The sequence below is a fragment of the Hoplias malabaricus genome, chromosome 3 (assembly GCF_029633855.1).
Source record: "Hoplias malabaricus isolate fHopMal1 chromosome 3, fHopMal1.hap1, whole genome shotgun sequence".
In the NCBI taxonomy this organism is placed as follows: Eukaryota; Metazoa; Chordata; class Actinopteri; order Characiformes; family Erythrinidae; genus Hoplias; species Hoplias malabaricus.
In genome coordinates, this window is record NC_089802.1 from 73,002,503 (window position 1) to 73,027,909 (window position 25,407).

General features: G+C 39.8%; 3 protein-coding genes and 3 non-coding genes across 6 annotated transcripts; 4 read left to right on the forward strand and 2 right to left on the reverse strand.

The window, feature by feature from the left end:
* Positions 1–597: 597 nt before the first annotated feature.
* sumo1 (small ubiquitin like modifier 1) lies at positions 598–7,229 on the reverse strand. Its single transcript, XM_066663289.1, has 5 exons — positions 7,084–7,229; positions 5,373–5,441; positions 5,086–5,163; positions 2,391–2,462; positions 598–2,224 (listed from the first exon to the last, which is right to left on the reverse strand). The coding sequence occupies exons 1-5, from the start codon at positions 7,093–7,095 to the stop codon at positions 2,156–2,158; spliced, it is 300 nt and encodes a 99-aa protein (XP_066519386.1). The 5' UTR covers positions 7,096–7,229; the 3' UTR covers positions 598–2,155.
* A 3,339-nt stretch (positions 7,230–10,568) lies between these two features.
* On the forward strand, positions 10,569–17,120 carry nop58 (NOP58 ribonucleoprotein homolog (yeast)). Its single transcript, XM_066664535.1, has 15 exons — positions 10,569–10,724; positions 11,764–11,840; positions 11,979–12,031; positions 12,301–12,425; positions 12,861–12,997; positions 13,223–13,287; positions 13,478–13,612; positions 14,401–14,546; positions 14,686–14,812; positions 14,974–15,272; positions 15,560–15,621; positions 15,743–15,891; positions 16,145–16,260; positions 16,367–16,459; positions 16,594–17,120. The coding sequence occupies exons 1-15, from the start codon at positions 10,680–10,682 to the stop codon at positions 16,654–16,656; spliced, it is 1,692 nt and encodes a 563-aa protein (XP_066520632.1). The 5' UTR covers positions 10,569–10,679; the 3' UTR covers positions 16,657–17,120.
* LOC136693001 (small nucleolar RNA SNORD70) lies at positions 12,085–12,172 on the forward strand. The gene has a single exon (XR_010802036.1). It is a non-coding gene; the product is annotated as a small nucleolar RNA SNORD70 (small nucleolar RNA).
* LOC136693003 (small nucleolar RNA SNORD11B) lies at positions 13,322–13,404 on the forward strand. Its single transcript, XR_010802038.1, has one exon. It is a non-coding gene; the product is annotated as a small nucleolar RNA SNORD11B (small nucleolar RNA).
* On the forward strand, positions 15,318–15,401 carry LOC136693002 (small nucleolar RNA SNORD11B). Its single transcript, XR_010802037.1, has one exon. It is a non-coding gene; the product is annotated as a small nucleolar RNA SNORD11B (small nucleolar RNA).
* Positions 17,121–21,372: 4,252 nt separating the features above from the next.
* On the reverse strand, positions 21,373–25,388 carry tcf23 (transcription factor 23). The gene is made up of 3 exons (XM_066666124.1): positions 24,995–25,388; positions 24,112–24,393; positions 21,373–22,890 (listed from the first exon to the last, which is right to left on the reverse strand). Exons 1-3 carry the CDS (start codon positions 25,115–25,117, stop codon positions 22,771–22,773), a joined length of 525 nt encoding a protein of 174 aa, XP_066522221.1. The 5' UTR covers positions 25,118–25,388; the 3' UTR covers positions 21,373–22,770.
* Positions 25,389–25,407: the final 19 nt, after the last annotated feature.

Here is a 25,407-nt window from a genome sequence, read left to right on the forward strand (position 1 = left end):
CCAGAGACCTCAGTGATGGTTGAGTCCAATGCATGTACTTGGAACAGACTTGTACATCTTGGAGCGTCTCTCAATGTAATTTAATTCTTTCTCTTTGCCATGTTGGTCCGACAGCTTAGTTGTGGACTGCCAGACCACAAGTGCACCACTTCGACCAAGGCTACTGTTGACATGTTTGTTAACAACATGTTCAATAATATAAATTTATTTATTATGTTTATTGTTATAACTTTTTCATCTGCTGTAAATATGCAAATCTCTTCATTAAAATAAGCATAATCAATAATGATTTGACTGGTTGTGGCACACATGTTCACTTGAGGTGCCCTCCCTGTCCAAACACCATTGTCACTAATGTAATCTTATAAAAGGGGCTTTAGGAGCCATTTGGGAAAAAAGAGAGGATTAAGGTTTTACTTTCAGCGCGGTAGTGTCACCACCTAGTGGCCAAATTGCTCATAAATTCAGTCCATACTTTGAAGCAAATGTATATCCTGTGGAATCTATGTATTGTTTAACGAGAATCCATTAAATGGAAATTATATGAAAAAAAGAGCACGGAGCACATGATTTTATGACACATTTTATTTAAAAAAACAAGACAAAAGAAAAATAATAATCTTGCTATGTCCACAAACCATCTGGACCAAAATTCCCTCGTCATGTTTAACAAAAATGGAAATGAATAAGGGGGGGGAGGCACAAAAAAAAAAAAAAAAAGCTGCTTCCAGAGTGGAGTGACCAAGACTGAATCCTGGCAACGTCAGAACCTTCTTTCCACGAGAGCACAACCACCAGCCTTGATCTCTGACTGGGACTGGTGTCTCAGTCCTCTCTACAACACACATAACGAGTGTCTATCTGGGCACATAAACAGCAGAGATCAATCAGTGCTCTCCTCCAAGCGTGTTCAGCTGCTGTTTATTGCATGACCAGCAGAAAAGATGAGGTGGCTAGCTTCTTGTCCTGTGGAAAACATCTTGCCTTTATGCTCCTTGCTGCTATACAATAAAAAAAAGGTTTCAGAAAGATTGTGGAGATGGTGGTCATGTCTAACACATAACACTGGAGAAATCGTTCAGTTTAAAAACAGCTAAATGTGCAGTAACATCTTCATTGTGTGCAATCGCTATTTATTTTGTGTTGATAAGCATTGCCCCTGAGTGCGGATCAGAAATCACTCCTACATCATTAAAACAAAACGCTCTTCAGATTTTGGCAAGGGAATCATATCCTAAACAGGGCTTACAGCCTTCCTCGTTTTGTAACTAGAGTTAGAGGGACACATTTAAAATGGCAGACAATTTCATCAAGTGAAAATTCCTTTAACATAAAGAGACAAACACATGCAGTTGAAACCACTGATTATTCACATTACAATACAAGGTTTTCCCTTCAGCAGCTCACAGTGAGCAAATCTCAACACAGTTGTTATATGCATACAGGGAAAACATACCTCACACTTTCTAATATCAGAAAACAATTATGTAAATCCCCCAAATCCTAACGTTGTATCAAAAGCTAAAACCACACATTGTTTCTATATAAATGTGCCTATGAAATGAATTAGTTCTACCAACACAAATGGGGTCAATGTCTGTTGTTATAGAACTCAAAAGCTGACGTCTGACAAATGCCTCAAGTGTTCTCTTTGTTTTCACACTCTGTTCTGAAAAAGTCAGTGAATCCCAGTGAAACAGTGCAGTGTCAGTGAAAGAATTAAAAAAGGGCAACTGTTCAACATCTGATCTAATGCAGGAAAAATTAAGATTTACTCAGGTTTCTGAAGGTTTGGGTTAAAATGAAAGTTCCATTATCAGATATTGCCACACAACATGTATCCAAAGTCCAAGTGTCTGTGGGGAAAGGAACAAGAAAGACAGACAGAGAGAGAGGAAAAGTGAGAGAGAAAGAGAGACAGGTCTGGAAAGAGGAATATCTTGCTTATCCCTCATTCCTTATCCTATATATCTATACATATATACTTCTTTTTTTTTGCCTCTAACTCCCTCACTTCCAGCAGCCCTAGCGGAGTATCGCTTTGATCCAGATGGTTTTTCCATTTCCCTCTGAGAGAAGCACAAAAGGAAACAGAAGAAATAAATGTCATACATACAAAATTAAGATTTAAAGAGAAGAGATTTAAAGTAAAGGTCTAGTCGTTCCAATAGCCGCCGGTCTGTTCCTGGTACACCTCAATGACATCTTCATCCTCCATTCCCAGCTGCAGAGAGGCACATTGGTGAAAATAAAAATGACAAGGATGCAAACCTTATATTATCTTCTGTAAGGTTACCAGGATATTCTGGGACCAAGATTCTGCTAATGACATATGCCTACTTGATCATATCTAGGGCTATTATATTTAAGAGAAAAGGAGGGCATCATACCTCTTTGGGGGTCTGGTTGTCTGTGATTCTTTGTCCTTCAAAAAGAAACCTTAGAGAGTTCATGGGGACACCCTGTAGAAAATACAGTACATTAGCTGCATTGTTTCCTTAAACACCATGAAATTGCCGTATTTTAATATTATAAATATAGTTCTCTGGTAAGCGGACTCATGTATGGCTAAATATCTTCGGCTTGATTGAAAATATTGATTTGTCCCTTTGTATGCATGGCTAGAGGATTTTATGTGGCACAGACAAAGAGTAAAGTGCACGGCTGGATCATTTTAAACATATATATATATATATATATATATATATATATATATATATATATATATATATATATATTAAACACAGATACATATCATTACATGATATCAACCTTTCAGGTAGAACATTATCAGATTCAATTAACCTGAGCAATATTTGTAAAATTAGCCGTCTTTCCGACAAGCTGTGGTTGCATCCATTATAACAAAAAAATAGTGTTGTAACGATTCTGAGCTGAAACCGACAGGTCAGTAGAATTCGGTTCAGTTCCTGATGCATGTCATAAGAATCAAGACTTTATTCATGGGTAAATCACAGAGCTCACAAGCCACAAATACAGCAGCATTAACAGTTTAGAAATAGCAAGTGGCTGTCCTTAAAATGCACAAGCAATGACTTGTTTAAAATTAAAAAAACTTTATGTTTGATGTTAAATATGATTAAAGAAAGGGCGGCACGGTGGTGCAGCAGGTAGGTGTCGCAGTCACACAGCTCCAGGGACCTGGATGTTGTGGATTCGTTTCCCGTTCCAGGTGACTGTCTGTGAGGAGTGTGGTGTGTTCTCCCTGTGTCCGCGTGGGTTTCCTCCGGGTGACTGTCTGTTAGGAGTTTGGTGTGTTCTCCCTGTGTCCGCGTGGGTTTCCTCCGGGTGACTGTCTGTGAGGAGTTTGGTGTGTTCTCCCTGTGTCCGCGTGGGTTTCCTCCGGGTGACTGTCTGTGAGGAGTTTGGTATATTCTCCCTGTGTCCGTGTGGGTTTCCTCCGGGTGCTCCGGTTTCCTCCCACAGTCCAAAAACACACGTTGGTAGGTTGATTGGTGACCGTAGGTGTGAGTGAATGTGTGAGTGTGTGTGGTGCCCTGTGAAGGACTGGCGCCCCTTTCAGAGTGTATTTCTGCCTTTCGCCCAATGATTCCAGGTAGGCTCTGGACCCACCGCGACACTGAACTGCATAAGTGGTAACAGATAATGGATGGATGGATGATTAAAGAAAAGCACTTTACTGATAAAAAAAAAAACAATATAGTTAACTGGATTATTACACAAAAGTTAGACAAGCGTCCAGTTCAAACTAAAGAGAAAACAATGGGATGAAATCCCAAGAAGTTGGCATTTCAGCATTTGTGGTCCAAACTGATTAATATCTATTGCCAGTGAGTTTCAACTGCTGTGGACACTGTTAATGCACAAAGAGATTTAACACTGGACCCACTGCACCAATGACCAGGTTGAAGTGGTTTAAGATGGATGAAAGAATGAATAAATGCTCTACTTCTTTACGTATAATCATTCCTAGTACTCATTTGCATTAATTTGAGTCTAGCATGCTAGTACCTCATGCGTTAAATTTAAACGTAAATCCTTAAATGCGTGTGTATAAAAAATAGGGTATTTGTGGTGCAAAGCCTAACCATGAGTGACAATGTATACCAATAAACCATAATATTAATATTACTTAATTATACACTCATGGTGCTTTTTACAAGCGCCACTGACCATACAGCTGCATGTTTTTACTTATACAATTACAAACTGTAGTCCATCTGCTGCTCTTATTTGCCCCCTTTCAGTCTGTTCTTCAATGACCATGACCACTAAACAGTAGATTTTATTTGAGTGGTAGCAATACCGTGACACTGATATGGTGGTGGTGTGTTAATGTGTTGCACTGCTACAAGAAGATCAGTGCTGGTGTTTTTAAACACCTCAGTCTCACTGCTGGAAAGAGAATAGTTTACTAAATAAATATCCTCTTTGGGGACAATAATGAATCTATCTATATAATAATCTAAATTTAAAAAATCCACAGCATCCAGTGACCACTGATGCATGACTTAAGGATGACTAACAAACTGCAGCAACATCTGCAAGATGACGTTAGACCAACAAGATAAGTGCGTCTAATAGAGTGCCCAGTACGTCTTTAATAATACCAGCACCTGTTCTGTGGTGGTCCTTAAAAATTCTTGAGCATAGAGGAAAAGTGAGAAAGGGAGCAAGTACATAGGTCAATTGGAGTGAGAGAGTGAGTTCCACACACCCTAGAAGAGGCGCCAGTCCTTTGTAGGCTGACACACACTCACATTCACACACTTTGTGCATAGCCAATTCACCTACCAACGTGTGATTTGACTATGGGAGAAAAGTGGAGCACCCGAAGAAAACCCACGCAGACACAGGGAGAATATACCAAACTCCTCACAGACAGTTACCCAGAGCGGGACTCGAACCCACAAACCCAGTTCACTGGAGCTGTGTGTCAGCGACACTAAATGTTGAACCACCGTGCCCCCCAAAACCAAAACTTGAAACGGTTAAATTGTTACACCACTACATGATATAGAACAAAAGTAAAGCAGTACACAGATGCCTTATTAACACACTGATAATAAAAGCATCACGTTAGTAGTTTGGTTTTTAATTTACCTGTCTCTGACTGTACGATTCCTTCAGCTTCTTTAAATGCGTTGTCATCTTCACTTTAAAGTGAATTTCACTGTTGTCCTGCAACGGAAACATATGGCAAGAACACACAGAATAAGACGAGGGGGACATTTGTTGATCTAGCATCTATTCAGGTCAGTTTGTGTAAAAATGAAAAAAGATCACTGTTTTCACAGATCCATTTGTTTTCTGGTCCAGTGTAACATGCATCAAAAAAATCAAAATAATGTTTTTAAATATCATAACATCTTAAGGCTATCTTCCCATACCTGACCGATCACTTTCAGTTTAATATACTCTCCGTCTTTCTTCTCTCCATCACCTGAAGGCTTGGTCTCCTGTTGAAGTAAACACAGGGACATTAAAGTGAAATGCTTTATGAAGCACAAGTAGGAAAGAAATCAAGTACTAAGTACTAAGTTTGCAACCCTCAATCATTAATTAATATTTATCACTTTCTACTTAAACATTTCCTGAAGAAGACTATACCCAGTTGACGTAAGCTAATTTGGAAAAATTAAGGGCTATATTTTTGTAAAAGACCTCAACTCAGAACCTGTGGCCCTTTGCATAAAGCATCTTAATGAAAAGGAAATCAACTTTTTACCATGTTAATATGCCTTGTGTCTTGTGGTGTTTATATGCTTGGAGATGCATCACGCATGAAATAATCTGTCAACACCATGCCAGGGCATTTTAGTTTTGAAACTGCAATGTTCCAATGAATTCAGTGGGTAAAATTCAGACAGCTGTTGTTTCTTACATAATAACATAAGGTACCAATCACATCAAAGCAGGACAGAGGCAGAAGGAAGAAGAAATCCATGTGTAATGCATTAAGACAATGATGTACAGCCTTTTTTAAGGAATAGGTTGAGCTTTTTCTTCATAATAACTTTTATATATTTGTAATTTTTATGAATGGGCATTAATTTGTAGTTATTTAATCAATATAAGAAGGGGGGCATTAAGGGGACATTTCAAAAACATTAAGTTAAATTCAATTAGCATTAAGTTAAGTCCAAAACTGCTACATTTTGATACGCTTTTAAACATTTTACTGAATCTCACTTAAAGTATTAATGGAGGCCAAAATCACTTCAGACATTTTATATAGAAGTGACCACAACAGCAGTTTTAGTGAACACACTTAACCTTGTTAACCACTGTTAAAATGGGTAAAGACTAACAAAAAACACCAACTTTAAACCCACATATGTAAAAAATTAAAGTCCAAAAGTGGTTCACTAAGTGTTAGGAGACCAGTGCTAAGAGTGTAAACATAAGTGAAGAGCACCGTGTTAGCTCTGCGCTAACGGGCTGCATTACAGAGCCCTGAGATAACACCTCAATATTTTTCCACCTAACTGTAGCTATTTTAAAGTTGTCTTCTTTTGATAGCTGGCCACACCACCCTGATCCTCTCTGTAGCTTCACCACAGCTGACCAGCGCACACAGAGTCAGTAAAGTTAGATTCTTGGGCCCACTGGCAATAGCAAATACAAGCTAACGTTAGTGTTTCCATAAGTTAGCTTGCTAGTATATACTCAATGGCTTTACATTGGGCCTCAAAGCTAATTAGCTAGCTAAACAACTAAAAGGTAGTAAGTAAGCTAAAAAATTAAACATATATAATATTATACATTTATGGCATAAACATAGGCACATATCTGGTAAACTGTGAAAAAAACAGGGCACGAGCAACAGACAATGTTACTGGCTATCAGAATTTTCCATTCCACCTTAACTCGTGCAGTAATGTATATTAAGCGCTGCACCATTTAAGGTGGAAGTGCTAATTCGAATAAGAAAAGCAGGAGAAAACCAAGCAGATTTCAGCCTCTTAGCGCAATACTCCAGTAGCCTGCTAAGCGTTAATAAACGGGCCTTGGTATTTTCATTTTAAAGATCTGTTATAAAGAGCTAGCCGCTGGTTTCCCGTCTTCGCTATAACATTGAATCTGCCCTTTAATACTCACTGTGTCCGACATGTTACTCCACAGCCTTCAGCACTGTTTCTGAATATTATTTTTATTCACAGATGTAATGTAGGTTATCTATCTCTCTCTCTCTCTCTCTCTCTCTCTCTCTCCCCCTCTCTCTCTCTCTCTCACTCACTCACTCACTCTCTGGAACAAGGGGCGGGAAAACCTGATGACAAAATGCGACGGGGTGTTATCCTTCGTAAAAATAAAAATATTATATATTACAATGAACACAGATATAAATACGACATACCAACATTTATTGTTATATGATAATATCCATGAAAAGCGTGAGGTCTTTGCCTTAACAGTCAGGAGTGATTCAGCTCAAAATACTTTGATTAATGAAATGTGTGTGTAATTCCAAGAACATACATCATTGCTAAATTAAAAGAGAATAAGCACTACAGGCATAATATTTGTTTACTGACAAATACTAAAACTGCAGCACATAATTCCCATATTTTACACATATAGTCACTTCTATGCAACACTTATGTATCTCCAATTTATTATGTATTTCTGTCTGTTTCCTATATAGCTACAATATTGTTCTTTTTAATTCATTCATTATCTGTAAGCCCTTATCCAGTTCAGGGTCGTGGTGTGTCCAGAGTCTACCTGGAATCATTGGGCACAAGGCGGGAATACACCCTGGAGGGGGCGCCAGTCCTTCACAGGACGACACACACTCACACACTATGGACACTTTTGAGTCGCCAATCCACCTACCAACGTGTGTTTTTGGACTGTGGGAGGAAAGCGGAGCACCTGGAGGAAACCCACATGGACATGGGGACAACACACCAAACTCCTCACAGATAGTCACCCGGAGGAAACCCACGCAGACACAGGGAGAACACACCACACTCCTCACAGACAGTCACCCGGAGGAAACCCACACGGACACGGTGAGAACACACCACACTCCTCACAGATAGTCACCCGGAGCGGGAATCGAACCCATAACTTCCTGCTGCGCCACCGTGCCACCTTATTCTTCTTTTTATTTTATTTTTTTTTTTTTTTTTATTGCACTCATGTCTTTGTCTCAGTGTTTATGCACCAGAGATTTAGCCTGAATGAGTTCCAATATTGTGCCACCCGTATATGTACAATGAAAATACATAAATAAATAAATAAATAAAGTTTAATTGAGCTGAATTTATTTACTGTAATGTGATAGTGTGCGGTGAGGTAGTAAGCTCCCCAGACCAAAAATAATAATAATAATAATAATTCACATTTGGTGTGTGAATAGATGAATAGTTGAATTTGCAGGTGTATCGAACTGTATGGTCATACAGGTGGACCAGCAGTGCCAGAATACCAGTCTACAGGAAATTCTCATCAGAACTTTGGCCAAAAGATAAAACTGATGGACAAGGACAGCAGGGGTGTTTTGTGGCTTGTGAATGAAAATCACTTTGCTTCCAGGCAACAGTTGTTTCTAGAAGTCAACATAGGTCTTTCACAAACAATTACTGAAAAAAAAGTTCATTGTGGTAGTTTGTTAGTGTGGTAGTGTGCAGTGAAGTAGCATGGTAGCGAACAGTATGTGTAGTGTAGTAGTGTGCAGTGAGGTAGTATGTGTAGTGTGGTAGTGTGCAGTGAGGTAGTATGTGTAGTGTGGTAGTGTGCAGTGAGGTAGTATGAGTAGTGTGGTAGTGTGCAGTGAGGTAGTATGTGTAGTGTGGTAGTGTGTAGTGTGGTAGTGTGCAGTGAGGTAGTATGTGTAGTGTGCAGTGAGGTAGTATGTGTAGTGTGGTAGTGTGCAGTGAGGTAGTATGTGTAGTGTGGTAGTGTGCAGTGAGGTAGTATGTGTAGTGTGGTAGTATGTGTAGTGTGGTAGTATGTGTAGTGGTAGTGTACAGTGAGGTAGTATGTGTAGTGTGGTAGTGTGCAGTGAGGTAGTATGAGTAGTGTGGTAGTGTGCAGTGAGGTAGTATGTGTAGTGTGGTAGTGTGCAGTGAGGTAGTATGAGTAGTGTGGTAGTGTGCAGTGAGGTAGTATGTGTAGTGTGGTAGTGTGCAGTGAGGTAGTATGAGTAGTGTGGTAGTGTGCAGTGAGGTAGTATGTGTAGTGTGGTAGTGTGCAGTGAGGTAGTATGTGCAGTGTTGTAGTGTGCAATGACATAGTATGTGACGAGTTAACGAGATGTGATGTATATCACAACCTTTTACCTCTTTCCCAGGAGAAAATGGCAAATATGCATTTGAATAGTTTAATTATGCATGTTTTCTGTAAATAAAAGCCAGATATTATGATCAATTTTGTTATTACTCAAAAACCGTTTAGTTGTTATTTAATGCTAAATCACTTTTTGGGGACATATTGTGTACAGTGGGTGGATCTTTTGCCAAGCTCCCGAACGCAGTGAAGTCGTATTTACTATAGAACGCCATTGGGCTCTAAATGTGTGAACACGTGCGCATTAACACGTTATTAAAAATTTGCGTGTTAACACGTAAAACTTTGTCGTGATAACGTGACCAAAAATTACACGTTTACACGCTTCTTAAGGTTTTCGCCAATGGGAGGCCTCAAATCCGGGCGTTCTTACATATTCATGATATAATTTACATCACACACTGTAGCTGACGCGAAACAAAAATCCTTTGTGAACGTAGTCCCTATGTTTTATCTGAATTATTCATAACATAGTGAGCTGAGCGCTGACCTATGGCTATGTTGAGCTCTACGTGAGCAGTGTGAAGACAGCAATACTAGTAAGCTGATTCCCATAGCAACTGGAAGTTTATTTTTCACAATTAAAGACGCTGGTGTTTAATACCTTAAAATTTGTAAACATGCACATTATTATATAACTTATTTTATAACATGCTCTGAAGCTTTTCATAGTTTTATATCAAACAAACATCACTATTCTCTCACACTGTGTGTGTGACACATACTGAGGCGTAATTCATTCACATTGATAAATTATGTGCATTCCTTTAATAGCATACTGCTAAAAAATACGATGTCAATACAAATCCATAGTGAAATTAATATATATATATATATATATACGTTCAACAATATAATGTATTATATTTATATATGTATAATGTTTTAAAAAAAATCATAAAAAAACATTGTTCAGGATATTAATGGAATGTTTCCGTTATTTGGTAAGCTTTTGATAAGGCTTTATGTTGTTTCAGCAATGCAGCAGTAGGTGGCAATAAAGCATGATTCACGAAATACACAAACTCAACGTGTTAACGCGTTATGAACGTAAATACCTTAGCGTGTTAGCATGAAATTATACGCTACATTTTAACACGGAGAATCCAACACGTTTAGAGACCAACGGCGTTCCATATATTTACTAACCACCCGGTATATACAGCACTGGTAGTATGCAGTGACGTAGTATATGTAGGGAGGTAGTGGGTGTAGTGAGGTAGTGTGCAGTGAGGTAGTGGGTGTAGTATGCGGATTGGTCCGCGGCCGCTGTTCGGAAAAGCACTGCGCATGCGCAGTTGAATCTCAGCCGTTCACCGCGTGGTGAGGAGCAGAGAAGAGGCGCTCGGTTACAGAGCGCGGTGTTTTCTTTTTAATTAAAGTAACTGTTTGTTAATAAAATGTTAGTTTTATTCGAGACTGCCGCGGGCTATGCCATTTTCAAGGTAAGGGGCATTTCATATTAGACTTATATTAAATGTACAGTTGGGGGTCTGAAGTTGCAGGTTAGCTTCGGAGCTAACGGAGTTAGGATGGTGTTTTTGGACCTTAAATAAAGCAAATGATTGAACGTTGTTAAGAAGTTAAACCGGGTTGAATGTACACAAAAGTTAATATAAACACACACCTCGGTGGTACTCCATGACTGTGGTGGTAGTGACTCTGGTGTAAAACTCTTTTTACTGTGCACGCGGCCCTCCTTCGTACCCACGTTGAACCGGTGCTGCACGAGTAAATGAGCTCTTTTGAAAACTTGCTGTCTGTTTAAACAGAACGTTTATACTCATTTACTAAAAAAATAATGTCGTGTTTTCTTGTTGTGGGAGCATGGTGAGGTACTTCGCTTCTTTAGAAACTCCACGTGGCTTTATTGGGGCCCAGAACATGTGTCCTCATTAGAGGTGGGCAGTGTGGCCAAACAAATACTCAAACTATTCTCAGCATCATCATAGATCTCTTCATTTGAATAACTCTGAAAATCTTCATGTGTTTTTTAAATGTAGGACGTAGAGCGTTCGGTATGATGTAGTGCAGTAAATAACATCATGCAGGATATTGCACAATAAAATGATGTACGAAGGCAAATAGTTCTGTCAGTGTCGTGATATGTTTCGTAAAAATGATTTTAATGTAATGATGGTGCCATTTTTGCAGCATGCGAATTAGTTTCACGGGGTCCAAAATATTGTAGAGGCACATTCCAAGGTAGTGTGGAGAACTTTAATCGGTGAATTCAGACAAATATAATCATTCATTACAGACATAGTGATAACAATGTCTTCCAGCAACTGCACAAGAGATTTTGGTTTTCATGCTTGTTGCCAAATCTTGGCTACAAGAGTAAAAATCCCCCCAGCAATGCACTTAGAGAAGTTGGAGTGGTGTCTTTGAAACACAGAATGAGTGTGTCCCCGCACTAGACTTCGGCCAGTGTGCAGTTTTGCAAATACAAAGAACAAGAAGTGTGATTTTCTTTCATTAAAGGTCCTTGATGAGCAGAAACTCCTGCAGGTTGACAGCCTGTGGAAGGAGTTTGAAACGCCGGAGAAGGCCAACAAAATGTAAGTTAATCAGTGATAATTGCTAGATTTCATGTAAAACGAACAGCCATGTTTTGTAAAAACCTGCAGTGGGTGATGGATGGTTAGAAATGACTTGTTGAGCATTGTCTTATTTGATCATTGTTAACTTTGTTACAGTGTGAAACTGAAACATTTTGAAAAATTTCAAGACACAACTGAAGCTCTGGCAGGTAACGCATTGCATTCATTACATATTTTAATAATAGCTTAGTTCAGATAATAGTGCTGTTGTCATTGATGTTTCTGTTGGTCTGACTGTAGTATGAGGTCACTAAGCAGTAATTCGTCACTACCACTGAGACAACAAAGCGTCTTCTACTCTAGTTAATGCATTAGTAGTGATATAAACAAATATAAAGATAAGCATTCTTTATTTGCCCCTTTGCACATCATTTCTAATGTTATCCTTGTATTTCCTTGTCTTTTATTATTATTGTAGCGGCCACTGCTTTAGTAGAGGGGAAACTTGGGAAGAGCCTGAAGAAGGTTTTGAAGAAAGTGGTGGCTAAAGATGCTCACGAACAGCTGGCAATAACAGATGCTAAACTAGGAGGAGTAATTAAAGTAAGTTGAGAGCACGTGATATAAATAAAATATTTACAGTTGGTGGCAGCTGTGTATTTTTTTTTTGCAGTGTTATTTAAAGGTTAGGCGATTTGCTTAAACCTGGTTTTATTTTGCTGTAACTTGTGGTTATCTATATTCTAAAAGTGTCCTCACAGGATCTCAGCTTTGTAGCCTGGCTATAGGTGTAACTGCATGTGCTATTATACATCTAAGCAACACATGATGAACTTAAATAGATGGCAGCCTCAGCATAGCTAAAATAAAAATGTGTTAATAAATCAATTGCATCTTACTACCTTTCTTGCCATGAATGTGGCCCTATGGGCAGATATGGCATTAAATAAAAACTTATGAAACTCACTCATCTGAATCTGATGTGGAACCATGGAACTGCTGTGTACATAAACGTTTGCCCTCTGTCGCCCTCTTCAGGAAAAACTGAACCTGAGCTGTGTACACAGTCCTGCTGTAGCTGAGCTCATGAGAGGAATCAGGAATCAGATGGAGGGTCTCATCACTGGCCTCCCTCCTAGAGAGATCAGTGCCATGTCGCTCGGTCTTGCACACAGGTGTGGAAGGCAATACAAGACAATTTAAAAATAATAATAGCTAAATAAAAAAAAACAAAGTCTGTGATTAATGTGCTTTACTGACTCTATTGTGAGGATATTTAACACTGTTCGTCACTACCACTGAGACTGTAAACAGATCAGTTACAGTCATACTCTACCTAATCTTGTAGCCTAAATCCTTTTTTTCCCCCCTCTATTTTTCCTTTTGTGTTTTCATTTTAGCCTTTCTCGCTACAAGTTGAAGTTCAGCCCTGACAAAGTGGATACTATGATTGTTCAAGCCATATGTGAGTTTCATTTAAATTTGTTTGATGCTTTTATTACAAGCATTGATGATTATGACCTCTTGTCAAGACCCTGAAAACCATGAAGGTGTCTAAGTCACTACCTCGTCTGAGCTTGTGAGGGGATGTTTTGAAATATATTACTTGTGTCTTTGTCATTTTCCTAAAGGAATCTGTCATCTTTTGTGTCTAGCTCTCCTGGATGATCTAGATAAGGAGCTGAATAACTACATCATGCGCTGTCGTGAATGGTACGGCTGGCATTTCCCTGAACTGGGAAAAATCATCACAGACAACCTGGCTTACTGCAAGAGTGTCCGCAAGATTGGTAAGTCATTATGCTGAATAATGACTATCAAGCAAGGTCTCTTGTGCTGCTTTTCCACACCATGGAACCTACATGACTCGGCACGGCTCTTCTGCTTTTCCGCTGGTCAATTCTGGCACCTGGAACCAGTTACGGTTTCAGTCCCAGGTTGTAACCGTGCAGAGTAAGTCCTAAATGGTGATGTGTAAACCCTGCAGAGCACTGATTGGCCAGCGCCATCACCTTGACTACAGCAGCAGACTCACAATGGCAGCTCGTAACTTTACCTTGAGGTGATTTGAAGAGGTTTAAATGTTCTTTGGGCTGATGCCCGACAAATTTCCAGTGAAAGCCGAATGTGCAACAAGTGAGAACTGGGGCGCAGAGCCTTGTTCAGTCAAAACTAAAACAACACGAATACATGATCAGTAAACAGCGTCTAACTTTACCGCTCCCGTTGTGGTTTTTAAAGCCATAGATTCCTGTTATAGATGGGGTTTTTTCGACATCTCCGGCTCTTTCTTGTGGGAGCCCTGCCAGTGGAAAAGCTTTAAGTGTGTCGAGTTGTGTAGAGCTAGACCCATGTGGTGGAAAAGCACCATTAGATAGCTGAGCATTAGCACCCAATGATAGGTGGTGGTAGTGGAATGGGTAAATTATGTAATTTTAATAAATCAAAATCATTCTCTAATTGTTAAACTATTAGGCCTTGGTTATTAAGAAATTATATGTAACAAATTTTTTTTTTTTTGCTGAATTGGGTTAGTTTACTCTCCTACTTATTAAAAACATGTTTTTGTGATGTTTAGGTGACCGCACAAATGTGGCAATCACTGACCTGTCTGATGTGCTGCCAGAAGAAGTGGAAGCAGAGGTCAAACTTGCTGCAGAAATCTCAATGGGAACCGAAGTGTCAGAGGAGGATATCAACAACATCATGCACCTGTGTGACCAGGTGTGTTAGTGTAGCACTCATGTTCACATTTGGTGCAGTGCTTGTATGGGATTCTGTGTATTTGCGCAGAGTTAAATTAATTATAGCTGTTTCTACTTTATTAACTGGTTGCTTATATTTACATTTTGAACTTTTGTAGGTGATTGAAATCTCAGAATATCGTGCACAGTTGTATGATTACTTGAAAAACCGTATGATGGCCATTGCACCAAATCTCACAGTTATGGTGGGGGAACTGGTGGGGGCCCGTCTCATCTCCCATGCCGGTGAGTCTTTAATGGCGTAGGTTTCGATTGATTCGTGTGTTATGATAAATGTCTATCTAAATATGTCTTTAAATCTGAGCAGTAATATGTTAGTTTTATTTCATATCTAAAATGCTTTGTACAGTTGCCCTTAAAAGATTAAGATTACAAATATCCCTCAGGTTCCCTGCTGAACTTGGCAAAGCACCCTGCATCCACAGTGCAGATCTTGGGAGCAGAGAAGGCTTTGTTCCGAGCGCTGAAGACTCGACGGGACACTCCCAAATATGGTTTGATTTACCATGCCTCCCTTGTGGGACAGACCACAGCCAAAAACAAGGGCAAGATATCCAGAACACTAGCTGCCAAGACAGCCTTGGCAATCCGCTATGACGCCCTGGGAGAGGACACCAACGCTGAGATGGGATTGGAGAACAGAGCCAAGCTGGAAGCTCGGCTGCGGCAACTGGAAGAGAAAGGGGTAAGTTTATTTTATTTCTAAAATGCTTTTCAATTGCTGTGTTTTCTCAAGCAGTGATGATAATGACATCATGTCACAGTCCTGAAAACTCCATGTGGCTTTATTGTCACTACCTCATCTGAGCTTGTTGGATAACCTAAGGCAGTAATGCAATAAGATCAGTAATCCATGCTGTCCGCTAACATTTATTGTAGATGAATGCATACTTTATTTATCCATTATTGCTGCTCTAATAAAGCTCCTCCTGTTTTTTTTTTTTGTTTTTTTATTTATTTATTTTTTTCCAGATCAGACGGATCAGTGGTTCAGGCAAAGCCCTAGCCAGGGCAGACAAGTATCAACATAAGAGGTGAGTGTTCTAGTGCCTTTGCACTTGCTGAAGAAAAGCTTCTGTAGGTTTCATAAGGAGGGTGTCACAGGGACATGTGTTAAGGTCATTTATGAAGCTGGAGTTTTATTTGCCTCTTTAGTGACGTTAAAGTGTACGACCCATCTGGCGACTCGACGCTCCCCTCTGTCTCCAAAAAGAGAAAAATAGAAGAAGTGGAGGAGGCAGAGGAAGAAGACAAGCCAGCAGGGGTTAAAGCCAAAAAATTAAAAAAAGAAACTCCAACAGAAGGTAAAACACCAACAAAACATTTTGTCTTGCTCTTACACTACAAATAAATAAATTTAAATGTAGCAGTTTGAATAGCGATCCTTTTATTTTGGCTTGAACGTCTAACATAGACCTAATAACGTCCAGCTGATTGCTCGTTTATGCGGCGAAAGCCTGTCAGTGGTTAATGCCTTTTATAAAGCTCCATATTAGTCAGGAAGCAAGAAACTCCAGACTACACAAAATGCATAACAATTTTATTTTTCCAACATAGAAGCTGAAGTTGCAGGTGAAGGAGAAACGGAGACACCAAAGAAGAAAAAGAAAAAGAAGAAACACGAGGAAGATCCCAAGATGGAGGAAGAGGCTGCCGTCAGTCCAGTAGAAGAGGTGAGTCTTACTTCACTACAGAAGTGAAACGAATTGTAGCCTTGAGTTATTGGGCTTGGATAAGCTTGTATTGTAATTGTTTTCTATTGTGTCACCACATTTACAGACAACAGAGAAGAAGAAGAAAAAGAAAGAAAAGAAACGTGAGGTAGAGCTCAAGGAAGAGGAACAGGAGACAACTGTTAGTCCGACAGACGAGGTAGGACTTTCAGTGTTTGGTTTTGTGTTGCCTATTTAATTTTAATGAATGCATAGAAACGTTCATACAAGGCATACATTAGTTACTACTTATTAGCACGTCCATAATTGTTTATAATTTGGTTTCTCCCACAGCCAACAGAGGAGAAGAAGAAGAAGAAAAAGAAGAAGAAAGCTAAAGAGGAGGAGGGAGAGTGAATGGACAATTTTACCCTTTTTGTTTAGTCTTTTCCTTGTATATGAAATTTTATACATCTAATTTTGGATGTCATGTGTTCGGTCAGTCAGTGATGAACCACAGACTGATTTTTTTTTTTTTTAAATATATAGATAAACAAAAGCTTATTTGATTTAAAAAAAGAAAAACAATTCTGTGAGTATTCTTTTTTTTTTTTTTTTTTTTCTTCTTCATGGTGAGTTAAATAGAGGCACCCTTTGGAGAGCCACTGTCTGTATCAGGTGCTAAAAAGAACTGTTCAGTTTGTGTTGTGTATAGTCAGCTTTTTGGTTTGGAAAGAATGAGTGTCATTCCACTGTCATGAAGTGAGATAAAGGCGCTAAGAATCAGGTCTGTTTGGTTTCTCATGACTTTTGTGTTTAATCTCGTCCCTGAAACCACAGGAGACTTGAACACAAAGTGTGATGACCTGGGGACTCTGATGCTTTTAATAAAAGATGTGAATCTTGTTCAATCCTCCAACATTTACAGCAAAGGTTATTTTACTCTATTTTTAGTAATTCATAAAGATTAAAATCCTGCATTTAGAAAATGTGGCAATGGCTCAGACATGTTCTTCCTTTCATGACAGTTTGGCTAGCAGTTAAAATGGTCTTTATATAGGGGTTGGACAATGAAACCTAAACACCTGTCATTTTAGTGTGGGAGGTTTCATGGCTAAATTGGAGCAGCCTGGTGGCCAATCTTCATTAATTGCACATTGCACCAGTAAGAGCAGTGTGAAGGGTTAATTAGCAGAGGGTAAGAGCACAGTTTTGCTCAAAGTATTGCAATGCACACAACATTATGGGTGATATACCAGAGTTCAAAAGAGGACCAATTGTTGGTACACGTCTTGCTGGTGCATCTGTGACCAAGACAGGGAGTCTTTGTGATGTATCAAGAGCCACGGTATCCAGGGTAATGTCAGCACACCACCAAGAAGGACCAAACACATCCAACAGGATTCACTGTGGACACGGGGAAGCTGTCTGAAAGGGATGTTCGGGTGCTGACCCGGATTGTATCCGAACGAAAAAAAAAATCACGGCAGAATTAAGTGTGCACCTCCACTCTCCTGTTTCCACCAGAACTGTCCGTCGGGAGCTCCACAGTGTCAATATACACAGCTGGGCTCCTATAGCCACACCTTTGGTCACTCATGCCAATGCCAAACGTTGGTTTCAATGGTGCAAGGAGCGCAAATCTTGGGTTGTGGACAATGCAAAAACGTATTGTTCTCTGATGAGTCCACCTTCGCTGTTTTCCCCACATCAGGGAAAGTTACAGTGTGGAGAAGCCCCAATGAGGTGTTCCACCCAGACTTGCATGCCCAGAGTGAAGCATGGGGGTGGATCAGTGATGGTTTGAGCTGCTGTATCATGGCATTCCCTTGGCCCAATACTTGTGCTAGATGGGCACGACACTGAACCATTCTGGAGGACCATGTGCGTCCAATGGTTCAAACATTGTGTCCTGAAGGCGGTGCCGTGTATCAGGACGACAATGCACCAATACACACAGCAAGACTGGTGAACGATTGGTTTGATGAACATGAAAGTGAAGTTGAACATCTCCCATGGCCTGCACAGTCACCAGATCTAAATATTATTGAGCCACTTTGGGGTGTTTTGGAGGAGCGAGTCAGGAAGAAGAATGGCTTCAAATCCCTCTGACCACTGTGCAGGACTTGTATATGTCATTCCCAAGACGAATTGACACTGTATCAGCCGCAAAAGGAGGCCCTACACCATACTAATAAATTATTGTGGTCTAAAACTAGGTGTTTCAGTTTCATTGTCCAACCCCTGTGTGTGTGTGTGTATATATATATATATATATATATATATATATATATATACACACACACATCCTCTCCAGTGTGCAAGTTTAAAGAGTGTCCAAAGCAGCGTATACATTTACCAAGCCATTTTTTTAGTATGTATTGTAATTGATAATTTGCATGTTTTTAATGTTAAGTGGTAAATAATGAGCAACTGAGTAGTTTATCTACGTTTGTTTGAAGATTTACCATTCAATCCACACACATCCTCAGTGTGAACTGAGAACAACTTGCAAAAAGGAGGCTCCCGACAAAGAAATTAATTTCCCTGGTTATAGATCCAGCACCATTTGATTTACAGAAGAGTCATAGTGTTCTTGGACGAGGAATTTTAAATAAATCCCTAATTGGTGAGAACATGGAGTGATGGCTCTGATATATCTGGCTGCCTGGAACCAACATTTGCCCTTTCCTTCAGTCTGTAACCCTTCCCTTAGTGGAGTGATTCTTTTCGGTTCCACTTTGGCTATTAATATGAGTGAGAAGGCCTTTATCGGGCAGCTGAGAAGATTTATAGAGTCAGCCTTGACCACTGTACCATTCTTAATGGAACAGAGCCCATGTTGTGCAAGAGGAAAAAGACCTAAGCATCTGGATGTGAACATCCGAGGATTTTTAACTCCAGCAATGTTAGTGCAGGGATTACTGGGCCTAAGATGGATTTAACTGAATGCAGTGATAACTGTGTTTGGTATTTGATATAAAAATGCTATACGTGCACTTACATGTAATTTACAGCGCTGGCGTCTGTCAACAGAGGTGTGTTCTCCTGCAAGCGTGTTGAACACCAGTAACATTGCACACTCTCCAAGACTGGATCCTGATAAAACAGAAGTTTACTAGTTGGAGCCAAATCACCACTTTCTCGTGTTTCTCATTTCTCTGTTGACATTGATGGTGCAGCTATCAAGCCAGGCCAGGTTGTTAAAAACCTTGGCTGTCTTGTTGATTCCACACTCTCCTTTGAGTCTGTCACTAAAACTGCATTTTTCCAGTTGCGTGACATTGCACGATTACGCCACATGCTTCGTGATACTGATCAATGCCTTTATTTTTTCTCAAGTCCGTTACTGCGACTCCCTTTTCTATGGCCTTGCCGTCAAATTAATTATCTCCAGTACTTCCAAAACTGTGCAGCAAGAGTTCTTACGTCTACGTCTAATACTTCACGTATTACACCTGTCCTCAAACAACTACACTGGCTCCCTGTCATTGCTATGATAAAATATAAAATGATTCTAACCTTTAAAGCTTTACATGGCTTGGCTCCGGTTTATCTTTCTGATCTGAATCTCCCTTATCGTCCCTCTCGCACGCTTAGATCCACCAACACTGGACTACTTACTGTCCCTCATACCAGACACAACCATGGGCGGCAGATCCTTTAGAGCAACTGCTCTGTCTTTGGAACACTTTGCCTCAATCACTCGGTCTCTGTTCTTCACTGTCTTCCTTTAAATATCTACTTAAAACATTTCTCTTTATCCTTGTTAATTTTTTTCTCTCCCTCTAACACTCTGTAAAGCATCCTTGGGTTTGTAAAAGAAGCTATATAAATTGAACTTTATTATTATTATTATTGTTATTATTAGTGCCAGTTAGAAAAGTGTTTTGGGCTGTCCATGGTAATCCCACATAGACCTGGGTACCACTAACAGCCTGTGTACCAACCACCAAAATACCATGTTCATTGCATGTGGGCCCTGCTAATGTGTACTGGCTGGGATGGAGGATATTCATATGCTTCCTTTACACCCTTCTAGCTTAGTAGGCATCATGTGATTGGGGGATTCATAGTTACAGGACTGAATCAGCAAAGATTTATTTGGAGAGACAATGAGGAAACAAGGTCCAATCTCACAGAAGAGATACCGTAGCTCACATAATGATGCATTGTGTGCTCTGACACACTTCTCTCACAGCAATGTGCTGAAATAATTGTTTATGCTTGCCCCTTTTTGCTGCTTCTGACACATTAACTTCAAGAAATGACACTTCAACTGATCTTTGTAATGTAGATAAATTACATTTTCTGATTATACATCTACAGGGTGAACCTTGATGAAAAATGTGTCTAATACAGACCATTGAGTCTGCAGTATTTAAAACTCCAGCAGTACTGCTGTGTCTGATCCACTCATACAATACCGTACCATACCACACACTAACACGCCACCAACATGTCAGTGTCACTGCAGCACTGAGAATGATCCACTACCCAAATCATACTGTGGTGGTCCTTACCATTGAGGAACAGGGTGAAAGGGGGCTATTTTTTTAAAGTATGCAGAGCAACAGTTGGACTACAGTGTGTAGAAGTAGTTGTAGAACTACACAGTGCTCATATATGTTCAGTGCAGTTGATTAATTCAACAATGAATATAGAAACATAAATGTAAAATTAATGTTATACAGATTTCTGCTTCTTCATGGGAATGGAAAACTGTAAATAAACACTTGTTGCCATATGGAAATGTCACGCAGTAAAGGGTTAAAGCAGTAGGCCGTGTAACAGAGTAGTAAAACGTGTATCTTGAGTAATAAAACCCAAGCTTCTTGAATTATTACTGTGGATTTGCTTTTCTAATACACCCAGACTAAGTGTAGTGAGTTGTTATGGAATTAATGTGAGATCCTTCTGCAGTGAACATGATTAAGCGGATGTTGAGGGTCCTCCTCTCATGTGTGGTTGCCAAGTGTTCCCCATAACAATCCTCCCCTTCTACTAATCAAGACCTTGATTCACTCCCATTTAGTGCAAGACATTCAAATTAAACCCAAACTTCCCATGGTGAAGATGAGTCTGACACGGATTAAATAAGATCTAATCAGAAAGAATTTGCAAAAAGCTTTATTTTGGTCAAATCTACCCTCAAGCTGTACACACAGTGATATGAAAACAGTGCATTCTTTTTACCAAGTTGGTAACGTACCGTTCTCTGCACAGGTCAGACAGCACTCTTTCACCATTCATATAATTTCCAGAAACCAACATTAAATAAAAGATCGTCAGTATAAAGTCGGTAAAAAAACTGCTTTTATGTTTAAAAGAGAACAATCTCAATCATCTATGAGTGTTTTATTAGTTCAGTCAACCATGCAAGCCACACTAGACCGCAGACAGCTTTCGTCAAAGGGAAAGAGAAAAGTCAAATTCCACTCTTACGTCAGGTCTGAAATCAGCTTAAGTCATGGGTCTAAAAGGAAACAGAGCTGTCAAGGAGGTTTTACTGAGATAAAGGAAATCGACTCAACAGTAGAACATTTGCAGTAGAAACTTAAACTGGAAATCTGAGCTGTGGAGTAAAGTTTTATGAACTGATGTTTCTAAATATGTAGCTAGAATTATTTCGATTGTAAAAATTAAAAAATGCAACCAACTTCTCAGACTGAACTTGTGAAAAAATAGCATTGCATATTCATTCATTCATTATCTGTAACCGCTTTTCAAATTTCAGGGTCGCGGTGGGTCCGGAGCCTACCCGGAATCATTGGGCGCAAGGCGGGAACACACTCTGGAGGGGGCGCCAGTCCTTCACAGGGCGACACACTGCATTGCATATTTCTTTAAAAAAATAATAATAATAAAAAAAACTAAAATCAACAAATTCCATTTACATCTAGGTGTTTCATGAGGCTTATGAGTAGATTGCATTTTGATAAGATTTTAACCACATGGTCAATCAAATACATCTTTATTTGAAAATATGACTGCTGTTTGGCAAGTGTGTTTTGTTTGGGGGACCAGCTGCGTGTGTCCTTTCTGATTAGCCTCCTCGCACATGCATTGTGACATCTGGCGTTTTTCCATAAAAACTGACAAAAATCTTCTCAAACTCACTCCTGAAGTGTTTTGAGTGATAACCTCTGTCTGTACATGATCCCGTTACGCATGAAACATGAAACAACAAGGGTCCTACCCACAAACCAAGAGTTCTTAGTTAAGCAGATAACTTAAGCCCAAAAGGTTTGACTCTGGTTTAAAGTTATCTGACCAAACTGAGAAATCCAACTTTGTGGAATTAACCCCATGGTGAATGTGTCAAAAAGACAAATATTTAAGTCTCAGCCTTCCAGACATCACGCTCTTTAAACTATTCAAACCTCATGGTCAGGTGTAGCCGATGTTTGACTGGTATTGTAATTGCAGTTAAATAATGTAGACAATATTATTATGCTCTATCTTTCAGTCAATGTCATTAGACACTGTTCCTTACTCTCAGACTGAAACTAGCAGAGTTTAAAGCTAACTTCAGTCTGTTTTGGTGTCAGCCGAACCCCCAGGTGGGTGCGTCTCATCCTGATTGATGGATGCTCCTGTCCATTTCTCCCCAATACTTCCACAGTAGAGCAGGGAGCGCATTGGCCACTTCTGAAAAAAGAAACAATTTCTCAATACACAACATTTTTTCTCTGATAAGCTAAGCTGAAAATAAATTGGTTTTAAAGATGCTGTGTTTGATTTCACATTAATAAAACACTAGCTTGGCAGTGCTTTTCTTATTTCTGAAGCTATTAGGGCACAAGTGATTTTTCTTTATGTAAAACCTTTTCTGCAAGTTTACTCAAGACTTCTCCATTTCAATAAACAACAATAAAAAAGCCCCACACTTAAAAGCTCCAAGTTACTCAGTATGTTTTTTTTTTTTTTTTTTTTTTTTTTGCTTGGGACTACATTTTTTTATTACTATTTCACAACAAAACATTCAGAATGACTCAGTCAGAGAATTTGTTTTTCATTCATTTATTCATTATAAATGAATAAAGTTCAGGGTCTCCAGTTCAGGGTCGCAGTAGGTCCAGAGCCTATCTGGAATCATTGGGCGCAAGTCTTTCACAGGGCAACACACACACACACACCTACGGACACTTTTGAGTCGCCAATCCACCTACCAACGTGTGTTTTTGGACTGTGGGAGGAAACCGGAGCACCTGGAGGAAACCCACGCAGACACAGGGAGAACACACCAAACTCCTCACAGACAGTCACCCGGAGCGGGAATCGAACCCACAACCTCCAGGTCCCTGGAGCTGTGTGACTGCGACACTACCTGCTGCACCACCGTGCCGCCCAGAATTTGTTTTTGAATAAATAAAATAAAAATGAAGTATATATTTTGGTATTATTTCAGAATATGTTTCCATAACATTTTAATAATATTATATAAATAACTTTGAAATACTAACATTAATACAAATATTCTTTATAAATATTTATAATATAAAAACAATTTGCAGAATCCCAATGTACATTTTATGTAATAGGTTTCAATTGCCTCACTGCAGTACAAAATTATACAATCAAATTGTGGACACCAGATATTTCTTGCCTGTTTAACTTCAACTGAGGTTTGGTCAAAATTCCCACTGGTCACTGCATGGTTTAATGTCAGAATTCTTATAAATCTTATATTTTTTTGTAAATTTTTGAAAAGTTAGTATTAAAGAAGTATTAAATCTTACTTTGTTAGGTCTAACAATGCCCTTGGAAAGTGGTAGGACAAGGATTAAGAGCCACTGGTGATTGTAACCTATCCTTCACACAGAGACTTGTGGGTTAGTGAATATTCCGAGTGAACAGTAAGTATCTGACCTTCACAGGATGCAGGTATCCTTCAGCTCTCTGCAGGGCCAGGTGGTCACACAGTCGTTCCCCCTGGTCCAGAGTCTCGGTTAGGTGTGCGATGTAATTGGTGGCTAGGACCAGCACGTCCAGCTTGGACAACTTTGTGTCCGGAGGAACAGACGGCAGGGCAGCCTGGAGGCTCTGGAAAGCCTGACGAAGATTCCGAACACGGCTCCTCTCCCTGGCTGCGTTTTCTGGGGAATTCTGCGCCTTCAGTGACCTGGTCTGAACTCTGGGTCCAGATTTAGTCTGAGGAAGCAGGAGAGGACAGTTGATAAGAACAGTAAAAGATTTTAGGAATGTGGTATAATGGATTAAGAATGGTGCAGATAGCATGTAAGTTGGATTGAATGGAGTTTGCTGAAGAGATTTCAAGGACGTAAATCGATTTTCCCTTATTTCTGAATTGATGAAATCTCATATGTCACCACGGTTTGGTTTAAGGTTTCATAAAAAGGATGTAGGTTTGATTAAAAAAGAAACTTGCGACTCCTTCGGGGCATTATCATTTGGCTCTGGTCAGTTGTGATCAAATTAGCTTTGGTAGAGTTGTACCGAACATGTGAATAATAATAAAAAAACTGCATACCTTATAATAAAGGGGCCAAAAAACGGGCAAAAAGAAGCACTTTGGTTCTCAAACAAAAAATGTTCAGAGTATGGTTCTCTCAGGATTTTGTGAAAGTCTAATTAAGAAAGTATAAAGAACCTTTTAAAAGTTTCTACTACAAAAAGCTTCTCCTCAAGGTTCACCCAGACTCTTTCAAAAACCATCTCTAGTTCTCCATTTCCTCTATACACTTGTTCTCTGGGGACCTGTTTTCTGGTTCCTGTTGAGTCTTAAACTCACCCACTTCTTCGGTTCTCTGTGAGCTGTCTGCCTCATGCATGGCTGCGTCCAGTGCAGAGTCTGATGCGGATTTCTCCCTCCCATCTCCCCCTGCTCCAAAGCCTCCAGCAGCCTGTCTGCCATCCGTTAACTCCTGGTGTTCCGCAGCCTCTCTGTGGCAGTGCCCGAGGGTCTTGCAGACCAACAGTGCAATTGGGGGCTTCTTTTGGGCTCTTCTTCTTCTTCTGTGGAGCTCCTGCTCCCTCCCTTGTGCCTTATCTAGTGAGGTAATGTGGGGATCTTCAAGCAGGTCCGTTATCTTCTCGTCCTGCCTCCCCCGGGTGCTCACTGCCAAAGGGAGCAAAAGCTCAGGGGAGTTGCAGGGTGTCCCCGGGCAGGATGGAGGGATGCAAGACTGGAGGGATGAAGGGGGG

Coding starts and splice junctions, on each gene's coding strand:
- nop58 (XM_066664535.1), top strand. CDS start 10,680: ATGTTAGTTTTATTCGAGACTGCCGCGGGCTATGCCATTTTCAAG. Junction 12,032..12,300: donor CACAACTGAAGCTCTGGCAG/GTAACGCATTGC, acceptor TTATTATTGTAG/CGGCCACTGCTTTAGTAGAG. Junction 14,547..14,685: donor TCATGCACCTGTGTGACCAG/GTGTGTTAGTGT, acceptor GAACTTTTGTAG/GTGATTGAAATCTCAGAATA.
- sumo1 (XM_066663289.1), bottom strand. Junction 5,164..5,372: donor AACTGAAAGTGATCGGTCAG/GTATGGGAAGAT, acceptor TTTCCGTTGCAG/GACAACAGTGAAATTCACTT. Junction 2,463..5,085: donor AATCGTACAGTCAGAGACAG/GTAAATTAAAAA, acceptor TATTTTCTACAG/GGTGTCCCCATGAACTCTCT.
- tcf23 (XM_066666124.1), bottom strand. CDS start 25,117: ATGGCAGACAGGCTGCTGGAGGCTTTGGAGCAGGGGGAGATGGGAGGG. Junction 24,394..24,994: donor ACAGAGAACCGAAGAAGTGG/GTGAGTTTAAGA, acceptor CTGCTTCCTCAG/ACTAAATCTGGACCCAGAGT. Junction 22,891..24,111: donor GATACCTGCATCCTGTGAAG/GTCAGATACTTA, acceptor TTCTTTTTTCAG/AAGTGGCCAATGCGCTCCCT.